General features: G+C 33.6%; 1 protein-coding gene across 3 annotated transcripts; it reads right to left on the reverse strand.

Moving 5' to 3' along the window:
- Positions 1-92: 92 nt before the first annotated feature.
- Positions 93-4133, reverse strand: LOC112778689 (uncharacterized). Of its 3 annotated transcripts, none has more exons than XM_025822984.3 (11): positions 3935-4133; positions 3168-3417; positions 2917-3091; positions 2674-2832; positions 2421-2514; positions 2098-2168; positions 1813-1864; positions 1345-1393; positions 1116-1250; positions 577-696; positions 93-476 (listed from the first exon to the last, which is right to left on the reverse strand). In XM_025822984.3, the coding sequence occupies exons 2-11, from the start codon at positions 3368-3370 to the stop codon at positions 341-343; spliced, it is 1194 nt and encodes a 397-aa protein (XP_025678769.1). In that variant the 5' UTR covers positions 3371-3417; positions 3935-4133; the 3' UTR covers positions 93-340. The 3 variants fall into 3 exon arrangements, with proteins under 3 accessions (XP_025678769.1, XP_025678772.1, XP_025678771.1); XM_025822987.3 differs by having other exon boundaries at positions 3168-3406; positions 3935-4122; XM_025822986.3 differs by lacking the exon at positions 3935-4133 and adding an exon at positions 3516-3793.
- Between the last annotated feature and the right edge of the window lie 14919 nt (positions 4134-19052).

Below are 19052 nucleotides of genomic sequence, written 5' to 3' on the forward strand. Positions count from 1 at the left end.
AAATTAATAATTTAATTTTAATAGACCGTGAGAAATTTTACCCATACATTAGAATTAAACACACAAAAGTGAAAGTAAAATCAAGTAATAAGTTTGTGGATAATTGGTTACTTTTGCGAATCAAATATACCCCTTTCAAGTTTGTATTATCAAGTGTGTATCTAATAAATGAACAGCTAAACTGGCAAGTAATTTAACTCGAACAAAAAACCACAAGTGATGCATGGACAACATTCCCCACCCAATGGCAATCAATAATTCCCATTTTATAATTTAATTTCACAAATAATTACACGACTAATTAATTCACAACAAAATTTGCATTAACTTGTATATGATCTCAAGTTGAAATGGCTTCTCCTTTGAAATGCTCACGCCTGCTCTCCAAGAACGCCTGCCGGAATTCTTCAAAGCTTCCATCTTGGATTGCTCCTCTTATTACATGGAAGAACCTCAAATAGTGATGGGTATTGTGTCTGCAGGATTTAATACAACACTGTCACCACTAGTACTCATAGGATACTAATACTTGTATAGTGCTATTACAACTACAATTTTAAGTAAAGAAAAACTTACATTTCTAGAAGAGTCTGTGCCAGCATTTCATGAACATTGAGTAGGTGATTGATGTATGCTTTAGTATGATTTTGGCACGTATAGCAGGTGCAGTTTTCTAAAATGGGGGACATATCTTTCCTGCATCAAAATGCAAGCACAAAACTCAGTTGAAAGAAGTGACATTTAATATGTAATCTGATTACTACTACTAACAATTCAGCTAAACAAGAACAATTAAGCATGTTTTGAAATGCATGGTCATCCGAGAAAATATAGTGAAGAGCAAACTCAAAATAGTGTATATTGATGAAATGAGAGAACGTAATTACAAATTTACAATTGATATAAACAAACAGAAGGTTTAAGTCATAGGACTATCAAGAAATCCTAATTCAGGGAAAACCAATCCTTAATGTCAATTTACAACAGAAGCAGAAATACAGAACAAAAAACAGAAAGAAAAACAAAAATAATCATAGTGAAATCTGCATAAATTATAGAGTAATCCACTACCATATAATAAAAAGAAAAGAAGGCAGTAACAATTATCATGTTACCGGTAAGCTGTTGCCCTCAAGTTAATTTTAGTCGAGTCACTTCCAATCTGGTCTGACTGTAAATTATGTTGCTCCCCGCTTTTGTCCAATGAAAAGGTTAGTGCAAATCCTCCAAGTGTGAGGGAATAGATGTACCTATGAATCATCACAAAAACCATCCTAGTTCTTTGACACCAAACACCAGGGGAATTGGGATATTGAGAAAACAGAAAGTGGAATAGCTACTTACGTTGAATCAAACAGATCAATTCCTGCGGCAATCCCCTGCAAAATCTCCTCTGTAAGGGTAATAATAACTAATAAGCTTTTATGTGCAAAAAATTTGTATATATTCAAAAATAAATATAATAAAAATTTGGTAAGCTAAAAATTTTAACTTAATCATATATATATATATGATCAAAGATGAGTTCTATTGATTAGCAGAATAGGGAGTGAACAGAATGGTAATGATTCGTTGTTTTAAAAATCGCTGTGATGGAAACTGGTATCTACTCAAGAAATCTAGATCAGAAACAGTGGTTTACTGATGAAGAACCTAATATTCCAGTGGGGAATTCAGCTTCAGAAGCATGTATACGAAGATGATAGACTGAAAAGAAAAAAAATAAATGTCTTGGGAAATACAAGGAGGTAACTACATCCATCAAGCTAAGCAGGACAATAACATATGAGTTTAATTACATAAATCATGTACCTGGGAGTCCAAGCCCACATGTTAAGCGTGGCTTCTCATCTGGCAAGATATCCTGAGAAAAAGGTTACTTAGTTAGGAATTTCAGATAAAACTCAAAAATGTCCAGCATGAATAGTAATCTCTACAAAACATCCGCACACACAAAAATAGTAACAAGAAAATCAGGTTTTACGGTTTCAGCAGTAGTCTATACTTGTCAAAATTATCACAACTTAGCTTGAACTATTACATAAAGTTCAATTAAAAAATGGGGTCTTATTGAACAACTCCTGAAATGACACTTACCATAACTTCTCTTAAAAGAGCAGGTCGCTCGTCAATGCCCTCTCCAAGTCCAAATCCTCCAATCCAATAGCCTGCATCAATGATCATAAGTAAGTTATGCATCTCAAAAAGATTTAAGTTTCAATAATTTAAGTTCCATAATGAATAACATGCATTTGTCACAGTAGAGGGACTAACGGAGCATCTTACATATAGCAGCACCAGGAAGTGAGGAGTAATTAAGGAACAGATAATGGATTGCTCTATGACGATACTTAACGTATTGATAACATCCTAATACCTCTACAACTTAGGCTAACACAAACTGAAGAAAAACAAAGAACCTGATACATTTCGCTTAGCTACCTCCTCTGCACATCGCTTCCTTTCTTCCAAACTTGTGCCTCCAACGATGGCACCAAAGATAGATCCAGCTGCCTGAATGTTGAGATCAAAATTAATGAATTTATCTCTTTGTCTTAATTTTTTTGCTAGAAAAGAAAAAAAGCAAGAAGGAAGACAAGATATCAACTATCTCAATCACAAGAAATGAATTCATAACACAGCTAGAGAGGAAAATCATAAACTGTCCTTTACCGGATACAACGAAATGCAGTCATCAAGCCATCTCAAAGTTCTATCTACCGAGGTTTTGTTCCTTTTCTCAGAGACCCAAGCAGGTACTTCATCTGCCAAAGATGCCCATATATTTGGCTTCATGCAGGATATCATTTCAATATAATCTTTAGGTTTAATCTGGTCATGTCAAAATTTAGAATTAGAAAGATATACAGTACTATCATAAAGACAATATTCAAACCCAAGTGGCAATAAATTTACCAATAGACGGCCACAAGGTGTCTCGAAAGAAGCTCCAAGTCTGGTAGCTGCTTTGGACTCAGGAAGGCACTGTATAGAATCCCTGGGTACAGCTGCAATTCCATGTTGTTTCAAACCAAGCATTTGGTGAAGGCCTCCTATTTTTGATATAGTGGTTGTAGAGAGTCCTTCCAAACTAGAGAAGTAGACAAGAGAAAATAATGAGAGGGCATTATGCGAAGATTGTGAACATGAGTGTGTCTACAACTTACAAGTGCAGAGGAGAAACTTGAAGGAGGTTGGAATCAGGCGATGGGAGAGAAGGGAGAAGCTCAGGGGAGATGAAGTGAGGGAGGCCTTTTCGAGTAGCCAGGAGAAGAGCGGGGGTTTCGATTGGCGCCGGGCAGCTTCCCACCTCGAGTACTCCCACCCGAGCGCCACTGCTACTCAATGCTTTCTTCACTGCAAACTTCATTTGCAGAGTGCAGTTGCAGCACCTATGTCCTATGTGCTATGATAATGCTGATGAATCAAAACGATGTCAAACTCTGAATTCACTAAAATTCAAGTTGCGTCAAAAACATTTAATCCCAAATGGAAGTCCAGATCATAAAAATTACCATCAATAAGAAAGATAGCGCAAAACTCAAAAGAACTTAATCTACATTAAGCACAACCATCACAAAAGTTTGCCAGACACTCATTTCAAAACTATACTTCACCTCATACCAATAGAAACAAAACACCTCCATTGGTTCTAGTAATCTTAGTAACACTCTATTATGCCATTCATTCTTACTCTAATTTACGTAAAGGTACCAATAAAATGCCTTTTGGAAACTTATGCTTAAAATTTAACAAAACAATAGCCAAAAAAGGAAAAAGAAAAAAAAAAAAACTAAGAATTTGATATAAATCTACCGGCCAATATTAATTAGTAAGCTAAGTTAAGGTTCAATCACTACATAAGCCAAATAGGAAAAAAAAAAAAAGAAGTAGAATGAAGCAAATAGAGTCAGCGTCTAATGAAAAAACCTACGCAATTGTGGTGGATGAGAGGCGAAGCTCTTGCGGCGGCGCAACTGAGGTCGTGGTGGCAGATAATCAAACGGCGCCGGAGACGAGGATGGCGGCGGAAGGAAAAAGGTAAGGGTTTCCAAACCGTTATTATTCAAAAGTTTTCTATTTACAATTCAAGACCTGAGAATGAGCGTGAGTAATTTTCTTAGGAAAAGTATGGAAAGTCAATAGAGGTTTAAGGAGTATTAAAAATATAATTATTAGTATTATTTTTTTTATTAACATAAGTTTTTTAGATGAGTGGTTTCATGATATAGTATTAGAATTTATCCTTTTGAAATGAATGACTTTATCTCTAATATCTTATTCTAAATATTATGGATAATGTTCATTTTGTAACTCATATAGTCTATTATACACATTATATAAATAAATCATTGGCTCCTTAAAAAGACACATTTTCTTAATACTTTTCAAATGTTATAGTATAATTTTTAGAAAAGATGACAAAATTTTTAAACTAAATTGCAAATTATTTACTTCACACATGCAGTTTTTACTTTTTAGAAAGTTTTGATAAATTTTAGAATTTTTCATTTTATTTTTGAACACACACCATCATCAAAATAATATATTTTAATTTATAAATTAAATAAAAATAACAACAATAAAAATTCCAATTCACTACTTTTCTTTCGTTCCATAATAAATTAAAATTTTGATAATAATAAAAATAGTCATATAAAAAATGAGAAAATTTTGGAACCAAATTATGTTAACCAATATTTTTTTTAAAATCAGCCAATAATTATTAATATACGGTTTTTTTCCCCTTTCTTCCTCTCAACCCTTTTCTTTCTCAACAAAAAACTTCCAATTCACTACTTTTCTTTTTCATTCTTTTCATAAGAGCTACAAAAAAACAAAGGGTTTACCTATAGAAAAAAAAACGTGACTAAAGTCCATAAAAACTGTACAATTAAATATTGGTCACCAAAAAATATTCATGGCTAATAAAAAGATTGTATTCTCAGTTTGTCATAATTTTAGTGTTATAAGTCACAATTTTAAATACTGTAGAAACTTTTGAAGAGTCATAATTTATACATTATTTTCCACACTTAATACTATGGTTAAATAAAAATAATCAAATAAAAATTATAATTTTACCGCATTTTATTCGTAGCTAATTTATGCGGGTCGTGTTTTTTAGCCGTTATTTTTTCGTGGCTACTATCGAATTATTTAGCCATATTATTTCCGTGACTAATTCTGATTTTTCTACGTGCCATCCGTAGCTAATTTGTACTAATTAATTAGATTTTTTCGTAACTAACTTTGATTTTTTTTTTTTTTTAGAATTTGTAGCTTTTATCGTAATTTGATTGTGGCTAATTCAACCGTTTTAATATATTAAAATTATATTTATATATAACATTAATAACAAATTTAGTTTTGAAATACACAAATTGGACATTTATTGCATTGAAAAAGAAAGACATAATAATTAAAATTTATTATTTATATAAATAAAATAATAATAACAATTCAAGTCTAAATTTCTATATTTTTTTTCTATATAATAAGAAATAAAAGAAACTCTAACGTCTTCTAAAGTAAATCTACCTAAATTTTCAACTAATACTTATCAAATACACCAATTAAATGTGTGGCATGTCACTGAATAGAGTAGACACTTCATCATATTTTGATAACAAAAATTTATACAGAACTACTAACTGAATTTTGGTTTCTTCATATTCATCTGCCCTTTTTTTTTTTTAATTTTCAACCCACTTTTCTAAATATATCATATGTTGCTGAGATATGTTGGAGACTCCACCAGTTGCAAACTCAAAACACATGTTTAGATTTATCAAATCCTACCGAATATACAATACTACTAAAATCATGCACACACCCTACATTATTAGCACCAAAGACCTTTTCAATTGTATCATTCGGATGAGCCAACACTTTAGAAAGAACTCCTTCAACTGCAATATGCTCTTGATCTTCAGGCAAATATTCTAATATTTGCTCCTATACAAAAAAAAAAAAAAATAGATTAGTGTATACAAACATAGGAGGAAACAAACATAGGCAGATATAGTACTACAAACAAGTAGCGTACTAACAACTTAAAACTACCATCAATGACCAATTTAATATGAAAAGAAAATATTGAAATATCTAAAGTATATATTCTTACTTCAATGTAGTTCTACTATTTTTTGTGTCATCTTCAGACATCTTGTAACGATCCACATTTTTTAAAATCTAAATATAAATAAGTTATAATTTATTTTATTAATTGGAGTTCCTTATTTTCAAAAATTATTTTATTAAAAGTAATTAAATTAATTTTATAACTATTTAAATTCAATTAAATTCATATTCTTATATAAGTTTTTGCTATGATAAAATATTTTACATAATTAAAATTATACTTCTAATAGTTTATAAGTAATGAAAATTATATATATATTAATTTGAGTAATTGATATTTCTAATTTAAAAATAGAGTTTAGTTAATAATATTATTATCAAGCTCGATATTCATCGATATGAGTAAATGTCGGTACTCTTCGGTGAACTTAGCTTTGCTAACGCTTCATCGTATATCTTTTATTCTTATAATCATTATGTTACTAATGTCATTTATATTAGTAACTCATATATATAATTACTTGTGTTTTAATATATTCAATTTTCATAGTTATCCGTTTAATTTTCAATTTTCATAGTACTCCTATTTATAACATGAACCGTTGACTGAGCAGCTTAATGCCGTGACACTCAACCCCCTTCATTTAATGCCTTGACACCTCGTTACCATCACTAATTAGTCATCATCCTTCAGCCGCATGATCCATTTTTGAAGGAAAAAGAAAGAGAACCCGAGAGAGAGAAAATCAGAAAAGAACGTGCTTCCATGAATGCCATGAACTTTTGAACTTGATTTTTTGAGATCCGTAACTCCAATAAAAAAATTAATCCGTTCAAAGTGTTCGTATCTTCCTCTTCTCATGTTGACGTCACTTTTGTCAGAGAGAAATTAATGGTAGAGCTGTTGTCCCTCCATGCAAAGTTCGGCCGAGGGAGCCTCGGAGGTGGAGTAGCCAATTTTGACGTTTTCTTCTTCAATTTCTCGTTCAGAAACCTTCCCTGAAGCTTCTGTTGTTGTGATTTCTGCATGGAGGTAAAGTTTGATAATTTTATAATAATTAATTATAAATTTGATAAGTGAATGTTTGTTTGATTGATTATTGTTTGAATTTGATTAAGTTTATGTTGATTTTTTGTTGAATTATTGTTGTTTGCTTGAGATTTTGGTTCGGCTATGTATGAACAGCCAGTTGGGGTGTTTTTATTATTTTGGGGCTGTTTTGATGTGGTATTTCGAGATAAATTTGATGAGGTTTGATGACCGCGAGATTAAATTAAAAGTTGTGAAAAATCAGTTACCGAAATCGTTGAAAAACTAGTTAAAAATCAAGTAATTTTGATGAACTTTTGATGAATTTGATTTGGTTATTTGAAAAATATAAAACCTTCATGTTTTGACTATTTTGTGGCTAAAATATAATTAAGAAAGATTTTTGGGGTTGGAAGTTAAATAAAAAAAAGTTTGTGAGTTAAAATAGAATTTTCAAAAGTTTAGTGATTAAAGTGTAATTTTTAAAAAATTTGGGGGTTAAAATGAATTTTTAAAAGTTTTAAGAATTATATTAGCTGATTTTGAATTATTAAAGAAAATGATTTGATTTTGGAAGCGATTGGATTTTGAGTTGGTTTGATTTTGAAAGAGATTTAATGTTAGGATTGGTTCGATTTTGTAAATGATTTTGCTGTTGGAAATGGGTTGGATGGGACCGAGAAGGGTGACAAGATCCGAGTTTTAGGAGAGGCGCTGCCGAAACTTTTAGAAAAATTTTGAGAAGTTTTATTTTGGTTAATTTGGATTGAAGAATTATATTATTTGATTTTGATTTATTTAAGAAAATAATGAATTATGTTTGAGTTTAAATGATTTGATTTTGAAATGAGATTAGTTGTCACTCCCCTAAAATTCTAGAGGCCTTGCCGAGAGATTTAACTAATAAATGATTATTCTTTTGTCTTTTGAAAGAAGAGTTGAGTTTGGAAAGAAAAATTGGTTTTAAGTGAAATGGTTTTGAAGGTTTTTGGAGAATGTCACAAAGTGGATATTTAAGATTTGAATTACCGGGTAAGATACAGTGGTGTTGTCTATTTGCTCCGGGAAAGGGATGAGGAAGGAGAATGATGAAAACTGAGTTTACATTATGAAATTGAATGAATAGGATAAATGAAGATGATTGATGATGAGTATGTCTGCATTTTCTCTCTGGTTGTAAGGGTGACAGGACACCTATTCCCTCTAATGGTGACAGGGCACATAATCCCTCTAATGGTGACAGGGCACGTATTTTCTCTAATGGTATTAATGCGCAACAGAGAGACAGTGTCCGGATTAGCTATCGGACATGTCGGATTTGGCTATATAACCGACAAATGAGCTCATTAACCATAGGACAGACATGCATTATACTTGTTTGTGCATATTTATTTGGGAGTGTGTTTCCTGTGATTGTGGGTGTGCTACATGATTGTTTGATTTCTGTGTTATTTATTTGTTAAATCTAAATGTATTTTATTGCTCGTTGCTGTTGCCTATGGTAATAAAATAAACATAACTATACACCTTGACCCTACTAAGAACTCCCCAGTTCTTATCCCCTATTTCCACTCCTTTCAGCGTACAAAGGTTTAGTGCAGAGCTAAAGGAGCATAGAAGATTATGTTTAGGAGTTGAGTTGTTAGAATTTATTTTTCCCTCACCTTGTTAGTTAGAGTTTTATTTAGAGGGGTACGTTTTGTAAATGCTTTCGTATGTAATACTATAATGTATAATTAACATTAAGTATGTGAATATGTGTTGTTTGTTCTTGTTAGAAAGTTTTTAAGTTTCTAGTAGAACCATCAATAGGTTTACGCGTAAAGGTTCATACCTTATTATTTAATATATGAGAGTCGTCATAATACCCCGCTATCAAAGTGGCGCACCCGAAAGTATGACATTCTGATAGTAAGGGTGATACACATCTTATCCCATCTGCTAATTGAAATTGGACACAGCATTGCTCTACGGGCCATTAGACCTAGAAACCTCACGAATAAGTTAGTGTCGTTATCTCGATCTTGCCCATGGCCATCTAAGTTTCTTTTTCAAATGCCAAATTTGAATTGCTATTATTTTGCGACTGTTGATTTCTCCATAATAGTGTCTACAACTAAATACAAAATTGAAGAAAAAAATAAACCAAATAAGTGAACTCACAAAATACAGATTGTCTAGACCTTTGACATTCACAACTAAAGTGTCATTGTGATCTTTTCTTGCAGGTGCAATTGGTTCCGTTATCACCCTATCATAGTCATTCGTCATATTTATATCCAAAGAACTATAAGAAAAACGCTGAGTACTGTCAAAAAAAGGAATAAAATCCGATGGAAAAAATCTTGTCGGTAACATGATACCGGCGGATTTTTGCGTCCGACGGTAATTTCTGTCGGATTTGACGACGGAATATGGGTAGTAAGAAAACCGAATCTATTGAACATTACCATAAAAAATTTTCCAACGGTAACGTTGGCGCCATATCATACGTCTCCGCGCCATCTTACCTGGCGCCAACATTACCGGCAGATTAATCCGAGGGTAATGCTGACAGAATTTTTTTATTTTTTTTTTAAAATTGACTAGTTGTTACCGTCGATGTATTCCGACGGTAGTGTTTTTTATTTTTTATTTTTAATAATCTTTTCCCATCCATCTATAATGTACCTTGGTAATGAATAATTGAAACAGTGATTTAAACCTATTGTGAAATATCAAACATATAAACTAAAAATACGGAATGATGGTAGTTGAAATATTTGAAACAATGGTAATTATATTACATTCTTCTCAAAGTTTGGTAAATAATACATATTATAGAACTACATTTACATTAACCCTATTCAGATTCTTCATCTTCTTCCTCTGGTTCACCATCCTTCTCTTCTGAGATAGTTTCCTGATAATCGAACTTGTCTCCTCTTATTCGTTGCCATCGACCCCGTCTTTTCTTAAAGATCGTCGTCCTTTGGTTGTAGTGTGTCGTCATCTATTCCCAGGTCAATGATGTTATCGTCCATAATAGCCGACCTAAGGGTGATCGGCTCACTGGTATCAACCACCGTTTTCGAAGGAGTTGGGTCATCAATCTGGTAAGGTTCCTGATCTTCTGTCTTATCATCAGACTCGATGCAACCTCTTGGCTTAGTCTTAACCACAACCACCCAACTAGACTTGTATGAACCTGGATAAGGCAAATAGTATACTTGTCGTGCATTTTGAGGTAGAATAAAAGGATCGTAGTGCCTATATTTCCGGGTTACATTAACTTCAGTGATATCATAGTCCTTGTGCTTTCGTGTTCCTTGTCACGAACTTGGATCATACCATTCACATTTAAACATGCACACCTTGTATGTAGTGCGATAGAAATACTCTAATTTAATTATGTTATGCAACACAACAAACCAATCAGAATGAGTCCCGCCTTGAATCCTCACGAACCCAAACTCCGGTGTTATCTGTTTTCTTTCCAATTGACCACTGTAAAGAATGGAACCAATATCCATTAACACTGTATATTGGGTAGCTAGTGTCCTTATTCATTGGGTCCCAACTAAGTGCAACTAGTTTCGAATATGTTGTGTAAGTTAGATCACTACCCTAGAACCGAAAGATTGCGACTGTCTATTAGCAACGGTTAGGCCAACAGCCATTATATGCTATTTTAATGGTGGTTACTACGACAGTTTTGAGAGGTGCAACTGTATGCTCCTAGTTTGCCGGCGGTTTGGAGAGAAATACCGCTAGTGTGTCCTTTTTTCTTTGTGTTCTGCCTCTCTTGCTCTCGTTCTCTCAGTCTCGTTCTTTTTTCCTCACTGCCTCTTCTTTTCTCTCGAGTTTTCTCTCAATCGTTTGTGACTTTCGTTCTCTCTAACCTTCCTGCGAACCTTCATTGCCACCAACCACGTCACAGGCACCCTTTCCTCTTTTTGGAAAAGAGCCCCCCAAAAATCTTTGCTAACCCTAACCCTTACTCCATGAGCTTCGATTGGCGCTGCTTCTTATGGCTCTGACCTTGAAGCGGTGCTCCTTTGCTTCCTCTTTTCCTCCAAATCTACTTTATCTGTGGTTTGAATTTGTTGCAGTTGCACGAGCTTCTTGCCACAGTTGCCTCCGGCCTCCGTCACTGCTAGACCCGTCCCTATCACCACCCATCTCAGGTTCTTTTCCTTCTTCCTTTTCTTCTTTACTTGGGTCTTTATTTTTTTATTCACCTTTTTATTTGGATTCTTGGATTTGTCAATTTATTAAACACCGAAAGTTATGTTTTCAATTAACAACTTAAGCAATCAAAGGTGATTTGAGGAGTAATTTTTCTCTCCATATTTTCTATTCAATAGATTATTTATCTTAAATTTTCCATGATTTGAATGCTAATTTTGAAGAGTTAGATGAAGATGATGAATTCCTTTTTTTTATGATTTTGAGTGCTATATGTAAGACCCAGAACCTTTGGAAAAGGGCTATCATTAGCTAATTTCAAATTCAGTATTTCTGTAGCTTTAATTTCAGAAATTATCTTATTAAAGATAATTAGAGCAAGTTTTAATTTATTGAATTTGAAACAAGTTATAGTTATTATCCAATTTTATAATTATTGGATTATTTTCTATATTTAAATTATAAAGTTGACAGTTATGAAATAATAGGGATTTTACATGGTTTGGACTAAATAATTAATATTTTAAAATATTGATACTGCTGTTTTGGAAAAAATAGAGGATTTAATTATATTACTTCTAATTATTTGATTTGGACATTCTATTGAAAATAAAATTATAAAATTGATGAGTAAATAGTATTTTTATACATTATTATTGTTGGATTAGAATTTATTTCTAATTACCATATTATCCCTATTTCTATTTGAAATTACAAAAGTAACCCTAACCTTAATTTTTGAAAATGAAACCCTAACCCTGAAACCTTAACCCATGACCCGGTTCCCTCTAGCCACACCCCCAACCTTTCCTTGCCCTCAGGAGCGGCAACACACGTAGGGTTTTCCTTTGTGTTCCCTGAAAGAAAGGAACAAAGAAAGAAAGAGAAATCTGAGGGGGGAGTAGAGGAAATCGAAGGAGAAGGAGGGGAGGGGGCCATTGCCGCCACCTACATCGCGCGCTACGCCGGCCTGGAACCACCACCGCCGTCGCGTCCTACCTCGCCGCCACTGAACTCGCGCGCAGGGATAGAGAGAAGATGGCGAAAGGGAGCCACCGCGGGGAAGCCATCACCGCCTGCCACCGTCACCGAGCGTGGGGCCTTCGCCGTTCTCCTCGTTGCCGACCAGCTCATCGCGTCCCGCCGTGCGCCGTCACTGCCAGCTTCCACCTCCATTGTGGTTGACTATGGATGATAGTGGACGAAACTGCCTCCCTCTCTGCCGCCGAGGTCCTCCGCTGCTGTGTACAGAGAAGAGCAGTGCTGCGCGAATCAAGGAAAGGAGGTGCCTTTCTGCCTTTGCTCCTGGGTTTTGGAATCCAACTAAACGCCGCTGTCGCTGTTGGAGTTGATGTTGCTCTGCCCTTGCCCTGGTTCCATCTTGAACCGTGAGAACTGCTACTATTGGGTAAGCTTTATCCTGTTTCTGATTCCCTCTTATTCCATCAATTCGTTTCTACCTAGAGGCATTGTTGCTGACACTAGTCGTATTGAATAAAATGGTTATAGTAAGTTGCATTACCAATTCCCTTACCGAAGGTAGTTTCTGGCTACGTTTGGAGATTTCTGTTGTAACTAGCATTCGTTCTGGGACTGTTTCATCTGTTGCTGGAACTACTAACGGAGCAGGCTGACTCACAGTGATTCTGGCTGCCAAGGGCGGTTCTGTGGCTGTCGGAACCACCGCTGAGGTTTCTGTTCTTTGGTTCAGATGGTATTCTTTAGTTACAGTAAGTATCTCTGTATTGAAACCTCCCCCGTTCATATCCCGCTATGTGTTTTAAGGCTTTCACAATAATAATATTTTCTAGGATTAAGTTATCGGAGCCACATGTGCGCGTAAGGGTTGTATTTGCTGCTCAAAAAAATGAACAAAGCTGTGATGCAAGCTGCCGGTAACTTCAGGTTGATAGAGACTTCCAGTGACGCATTTGGGTTATGGAATTTGTGTTTAGAGGTAGGGGCGCTTTCCGAAAACTACATTTTTTTTATATTGGAATTATTACATATGGATACTGATGTGAGACAATGTGTATTTGGTGATTGTATCAGCCTTATGTATTGTTTGATTGTCTCGGATGATTATGAATGTTGATTGGTTGGATTATTGTGCAGTTTTGTGAAATAGAATGTTTTTAAGTCGATTCTTTTAAAGATTTGAGATCGAGCTTAATCCGTTGAGAATTGATTTGAATTAAGTTAATTTTCTTGATAATGTGAAAAGTCGAATACACTTTCGAATTCAGCCTGGTTTAATTTAATTGACTTGGTTTTGATAAATGATTTGTTGATGAACCGTTTCTTTAAAGCTTCAGAAATGAGTTTAACCGGCTGATAATAATTTGGTTTTGAAACGGTTTCCTTGAAATATGAAAATGAGGTGGCTGTTGGATTTAGCTTGCCTTGAACTGATTTTGGATTTTGGGCTGTTGAAAAAGATTGTGAAACGGTTTAGTTGGGACCCGAACCGGGTAGCAAAGTCCAAGTTTTAGGGGAGGTGCTGCCGAAATTTCTATAAAATCCGAGTCTTTATTGAAATGTTGTCTGGAAAAATGATGAGTTAAAGACTTCTACTATTTTATTTGAACTATCAAGAAAAGGATGATTCATGCTTTTGAAATGAATTATTAAAGAGGAAATTGTGATTTAGTCTTGTTCCTTAAGAAAAGCATTGTATCTCTTTTGGGAGAAAGTTATTTAGATGAAACTTATGTTTTAAAGCTGTTTTAAATGTGACAAGGGCTATGCCTTTAAATTTGACTTGAGGGTTTCAATTAGAGGGGTTTCAGTGACTTTGAAAGAACCTGAACGTCTATTGACAAGTTTCATTTTAAAATATTTTGGGAAAGGTTTTAAGTACTCCTTGAGTTCTGCATTTTTGCAAGATTAAAACAATTTCTGAGCAGTTTGAAACGCTTTAGAATTTCTCATGGGGTTGAAGTTGGTTTTTGTTTAAGTAAAGGAAACGGCTTTGAAAAGTGTAATTGATTACATGACTCGGTTTGGCTTAGATCCTATTTTATTACTCAAATCAGAAAGTCAAGGTTTTAATGATTTTAAATGAATTTGACGAAATGAGTTATGTTATTCTCCCCTAAAGACTTGAGACTCTGCCGAGAAATTTTTGTTATAAAATCCCAATGTTGGATGGATGATTTTGAATGTTTCAAAATGAATCTTTAACTTTTTATGGTTATGAAAGTTTTGGAAAGAGGATGCCGAGAGTGGATTTGTTTTAAAAAGGGAACTTACTTTAAATAAAAGGGCCTTGTGAGCCTGAGATGATTTGAGAAATGAGAATTTTAAAGCCAAGGCTGGAAAGGATTAATTTTTGAATCCTTTTTTATTTCAAAGTAAAGTGGATTGAGAAAAAGTGATTTATGGCTTAAATGCCAATTTTATGAATTTGATGATGTTGAGTGGTGGAAGTGCTATTTTGTTATGAGTCGGAATGGCTGTGTATGATATTGAGTTATGGCTGATTGCCAAATGAGTTATCAGCCGTATGGCTGACTATGAATTATGAATTTAAGCCGGATGGCTGAGATGGATGTTGATCCATGGCTGAGAATGAATGCATATATGCTGAGATATTGATAATTGTGATTTTGCACTTCTACTATCCGAGACACAAGTTCCCTGGGAGAAAGCAATGGCTAGCCACCACGTGCTCCAAGTGGAGACTCGAGACTCTGTTGACTCTATGTCGTAAGGGTGGCCGGGCACTGTAAAAGCCTGGATGAGCTCGCCCCCGTGAATATACACCAGTGAGGGTGTTGGATATGGATTATGATTATGATCATGATAATGATCGAGAATAACTCAAGTTGGGGATGCACGACAGAGGGACAGTCCAATGGTTAGCTCTCAGGACTTGTCGGGTTGTCTCTATAACCGACAGATGATATCATCAGCCACTAGGACAGGCATGCATCTATGTGACATCGTTTGGGTGTGCATATTGTACTTGGTTTACCTTTATGACTACTTGTGATTAACTGCTAATTGTTCTACTTGCTGTAACTGTTTGTTTGTGATTGATCCTTCCTACTTGTGTTTGCGAATAAAACTCTGTTAGATTGTGGTGGATTGGTTGCTGTTGGATTGTTTTGGGCCTAAGGCCATGGTTGAAATGAGATGGACCGATGGTTGGTTTCGGTTTTGTGTTTCTGGTTTGGAAAAGTTGAAAGGCTAATTTGGTTCAGCATAGATAAGCCTTTTGAAAGGCTTTTGAATCTTGTTTTAAATGAATAGTTTTCTCTTTCAGAAAAGATTTTCGACTTTACTTTTAATGTAAACCGTTGTTTTTGAAAAGAGGCATAAGATGGTTATTAATTATTGGTACGGTTTATCTTCACGTATCCTATTACAGTAATTCCCAAAAACCCTCTACTGAGAACCCTTTCGAGGATGATGTTCTCACCCCCCCTACATTTTTCCCCTTTCAGGATATAGGCACAGAAGTCACGAAGAGTTTATTTAGTTGTTGTTGAGATGCTCTGTATTGCTTTAGATTATTATTTATTGTACCCTCGCCTTTGTCTTGATATATTCTGTAAGAGGGATAGGAATTGTATTGGTTAATGCTTGTAATACTATATATATATATATATATATATATATATATATATATATATATATATATATATATATATATATATATATATATGGATGTACTCTTGATGAGTTTTTTTGTAAGTTGTGTGGTATCCATAGACGTACATTATCGAACGAAAGTATTTTTGAATCGGTATTGCGGTTTAAAGTTTTAAACAGACTCATATTTTAGTATTAAATAGTATAAGAGTCGTCGAAATGTTCGAGCTATCAGAGTCACACAGCCGGAAGCGTGAGCTTTGGTAGTTAGGGTGTTACACTATAGACTTTTTTTTTCTTTTTAATCTCAATTAAGCATGCATCATTTTTGTGCTTATTTTGACTGCATAAGAATTAAAGACAAAGTGGAATTTTTTTTTCTTTTCATTCATTTTTTCCACTTGTTTTCTTCTCAAATTTGCTCAAAATGGTATTCATCATAGTGAAGATGAATATTTTGACAACAATGATGATGCTGATTAAATCATTTGATTGAGGGTAAGCGATACATACTCTTATTGTATATGCTAAAAGAGGTGATTTAGGAATATGGTTATTTAGAGATTATTGGGCACACTTGTAAATTCTATCTGTTGTTTCAGTTATGGAGTTGATGTTAGTCTGGATAGAGTTGAAGATGTTCTATTGCATTAAAGTATTCTTAGTTTAAAAGGGGACCCAGAAAAGTGCCTTGTTATCTAAGTACGCTTCTTAGAGGTACCACTCTTTATATCTCATTTGAAACCGTCCTAAAAATTGTTTCTAAGATTCTATAGGAAGACCCAACAAATGCTACTTGGTTGAATGATTTGGATATTGGGTTTTATCTGAATTCAGACTTTAATATGTACACTAAGCAATCAACATTTGATGCTTGTTCCCATTTGAACTATTGCTTTGGTATGAGTTTATCAAGGGTTATTCTGTTATGAATTTTTAATTTGTTTGTTATTATAGGATGAGCTTTTAGATCTGCCTTGATTTAGTTGCAACTCTCAAACTATTTAAATTTTTGAGTTAAAGTGCTGCATTCATGACTGGTTTCTATATCCCTACATTAGAACTGAATGGTAGTGTTTTTTTTAATAGCTTTATATGGAATTCCACCAATGCTACCCAAACACGGTGCAAAAGAACGGAGGCTGGATTGCAGTCATCTCTAAAGCCATGGATTCTATTGTCAAGGTAATATAATGTTCACTAATATTTTAGAGAGATAATTAGTTAAATATTTATTCAATTAAAGTTGATTAAGTTTTATTTAATATGCCTAATAGGTGGAGTTTGAGCTTAAAAAGTGATAAAAATGGTATTTTTTGGTTTTTGGATTAAAAAAATTGTTTAAGTGACATGATATTTTATAGGAGAAAGTGCTTATTTAGTTTTAGTATATAACTTTTCATTTTTGAATTTGATGGGAATCAAAGATTAGGTGGGACTATTTACCAATTACCATTGACTATTCTATATCAAATTCCAAAGCTTGGTCACTCAATGACAATCATTGGAGCTTTGTTTCATGCTATTCAAAAAGTGTTGAAAGGTATACATGGAAGAGAAAAGAATAGTTATCCTGCTATCTATAATGGCTCATTGTTTCTGAATTGCAAAGTGAATATTTCTTTGCCAATGCTTGAGTTTTAATCCAATTCTTTTGGAAGGTGTATATGTCAAACCTTATACACAATTCTATGTCAAATTTACAATGTGTACAATGTTTTGTGAATATATTCTTACTAATGTTTGTCTTTTTCTACTTCAATTATTGGAGAAAAGTTGAATTGTTTACTAGACCAAGAATTTTTCAAATAAATGAAGAAACTATAAGCATAAAGGATTTTTCTATACACATTAAGTTTAATAATAACAATTATCCTTGATTCTTAAGCTCTATTCTCAGTACCCACATTAGTTCTTAGAGCATATCAATATTGAATTCTTAGTTTCTTTCTGAGACATCTATAAATGGTATTGTGATAGCATAGAAAAATACTGATGATTTTCTATTTTCTTAAATATTTATATTTTTTTTTGTTGGTTGAGCAATGAAATGCAGGAAGGAAGAGATGATAAAATAAGCTTTTGGTTTAGTTAAAAAGTATCTAAGTGACTTGAGGAAAATATGTACACAAGTGGCCAAATTGTTGTAGCTATTGCCAATTTTTTGGTTTAGTTATAAAGTATCTAAGTGACTGTTAAATCAGGGTTCTCTGTTTGCCAAAGTCATCGTAGTTTGACGTATTCATTCTTTACTTTTTCTTTTTTTCCCCATAACTTCGGTTTAATAATATTTACTTTTTACTTGTTACAGTGATTTCTGAGTTAATACACTATACAACAGCAAGAGGTATTGATGGTGTTTCGGCAAATATGCCCTTAGCTCAAGTAATTGTACCTAAATTTATAAATCTCAAAACACAGCTTAGTGATTCAATTATAAAATTAACACCTTAGAAAATATGTTGAGGGTGGGTGATATTGATAGAATCTTATTAGGATTCTATATTTATTTGTACGTAATTGATGTCCACTATCCTTTTTCAGGATCATCATGCTGGGTTCATGCTTTCATGTTATAATGCACTTCTGTGCTATGACCCTAGAACTGACGCCTTTCAGGCAAGGTATATTGAAAGATTTTACTCTTTATTATTGTGCTTAGTCCAATCTAATCTGACAAAATTATTCAACAAATTACTAATTGGCATTGTTTATTCAACAGATTACTACTGCATGTACATTAACTATGGCAGAATGAAAGCAGATGTCAGTGGCATTGTTTATTCAAATTTCACACTTGTCTTTTTCACTTTCTTCCCAGAACAAGGTATAGATTTGTAGACAAGATTATTTACTTTAATATTTGATCAAATTATCAACTAAAAGCTTTGAGCTAATAGAATTTTCTCGGCATAGTAGGTTTGTATTGTTCAATATTTTTTGAGTAAATATTCTATAAATAAGTTTTTTTTGTTAACATTTTAGAATTATCTATGAGTTGAATATTTTTTATTTAGTATTCTTTAATACTAATATCTCAAATTTAATAAAATATGATGTAAAGAAAATAGGTTATAATAAAAAAATGGTATAAACTATTGTAGTTAGTTAGTTTTTTTAAAGCTCATGTATAAAATTACGGCGGTTCAAAACTGTCACATTTAAAAAAAACCAC

Source organism: Arachis hypogaea, chromosome 19 (assembly GCF_003086295.3).
Source record: "Arachis hypogaea cultivar Tifrunner chromosome 19, arahy.Tifrunner.gnm2.J5K5, whole genome shotgun sequence".
NCBI lineage: Eukaryota > Viridiplantae > Streptophyta > Magnoliopsida > Fabales > Fabaceae > Arachis > Arachis hypogaea.

What these genes read in the sequence shown, in the direction of transcription:
- LOC112778689 (XM_025822984.3), bottom strand. Translation starts at nt 3,370, where the DNA reads ATGAAGTTTGCAGTGAAGAAAGCATTGAGTAGCAGTGGCGCTCGGGTG. An exon ending in CAAGTTTCTCCTCTGCACTT is followed by an intron (nt 3,092 to 3,167) that starts GTAAGTTGTAGA and finishes CTACTTCTCTAG; the next exon opens with TTTGGAAGGACTCTCTACAA. An exon ending in CACCTTGTGGCCGTCTATTG is followed by an intron (nt 2,833 to 2,916) that starts GTAAATTTATTG and finishes TGACATGACCAG; the next exon opens with ATTAAACCTAAAGATTATAT.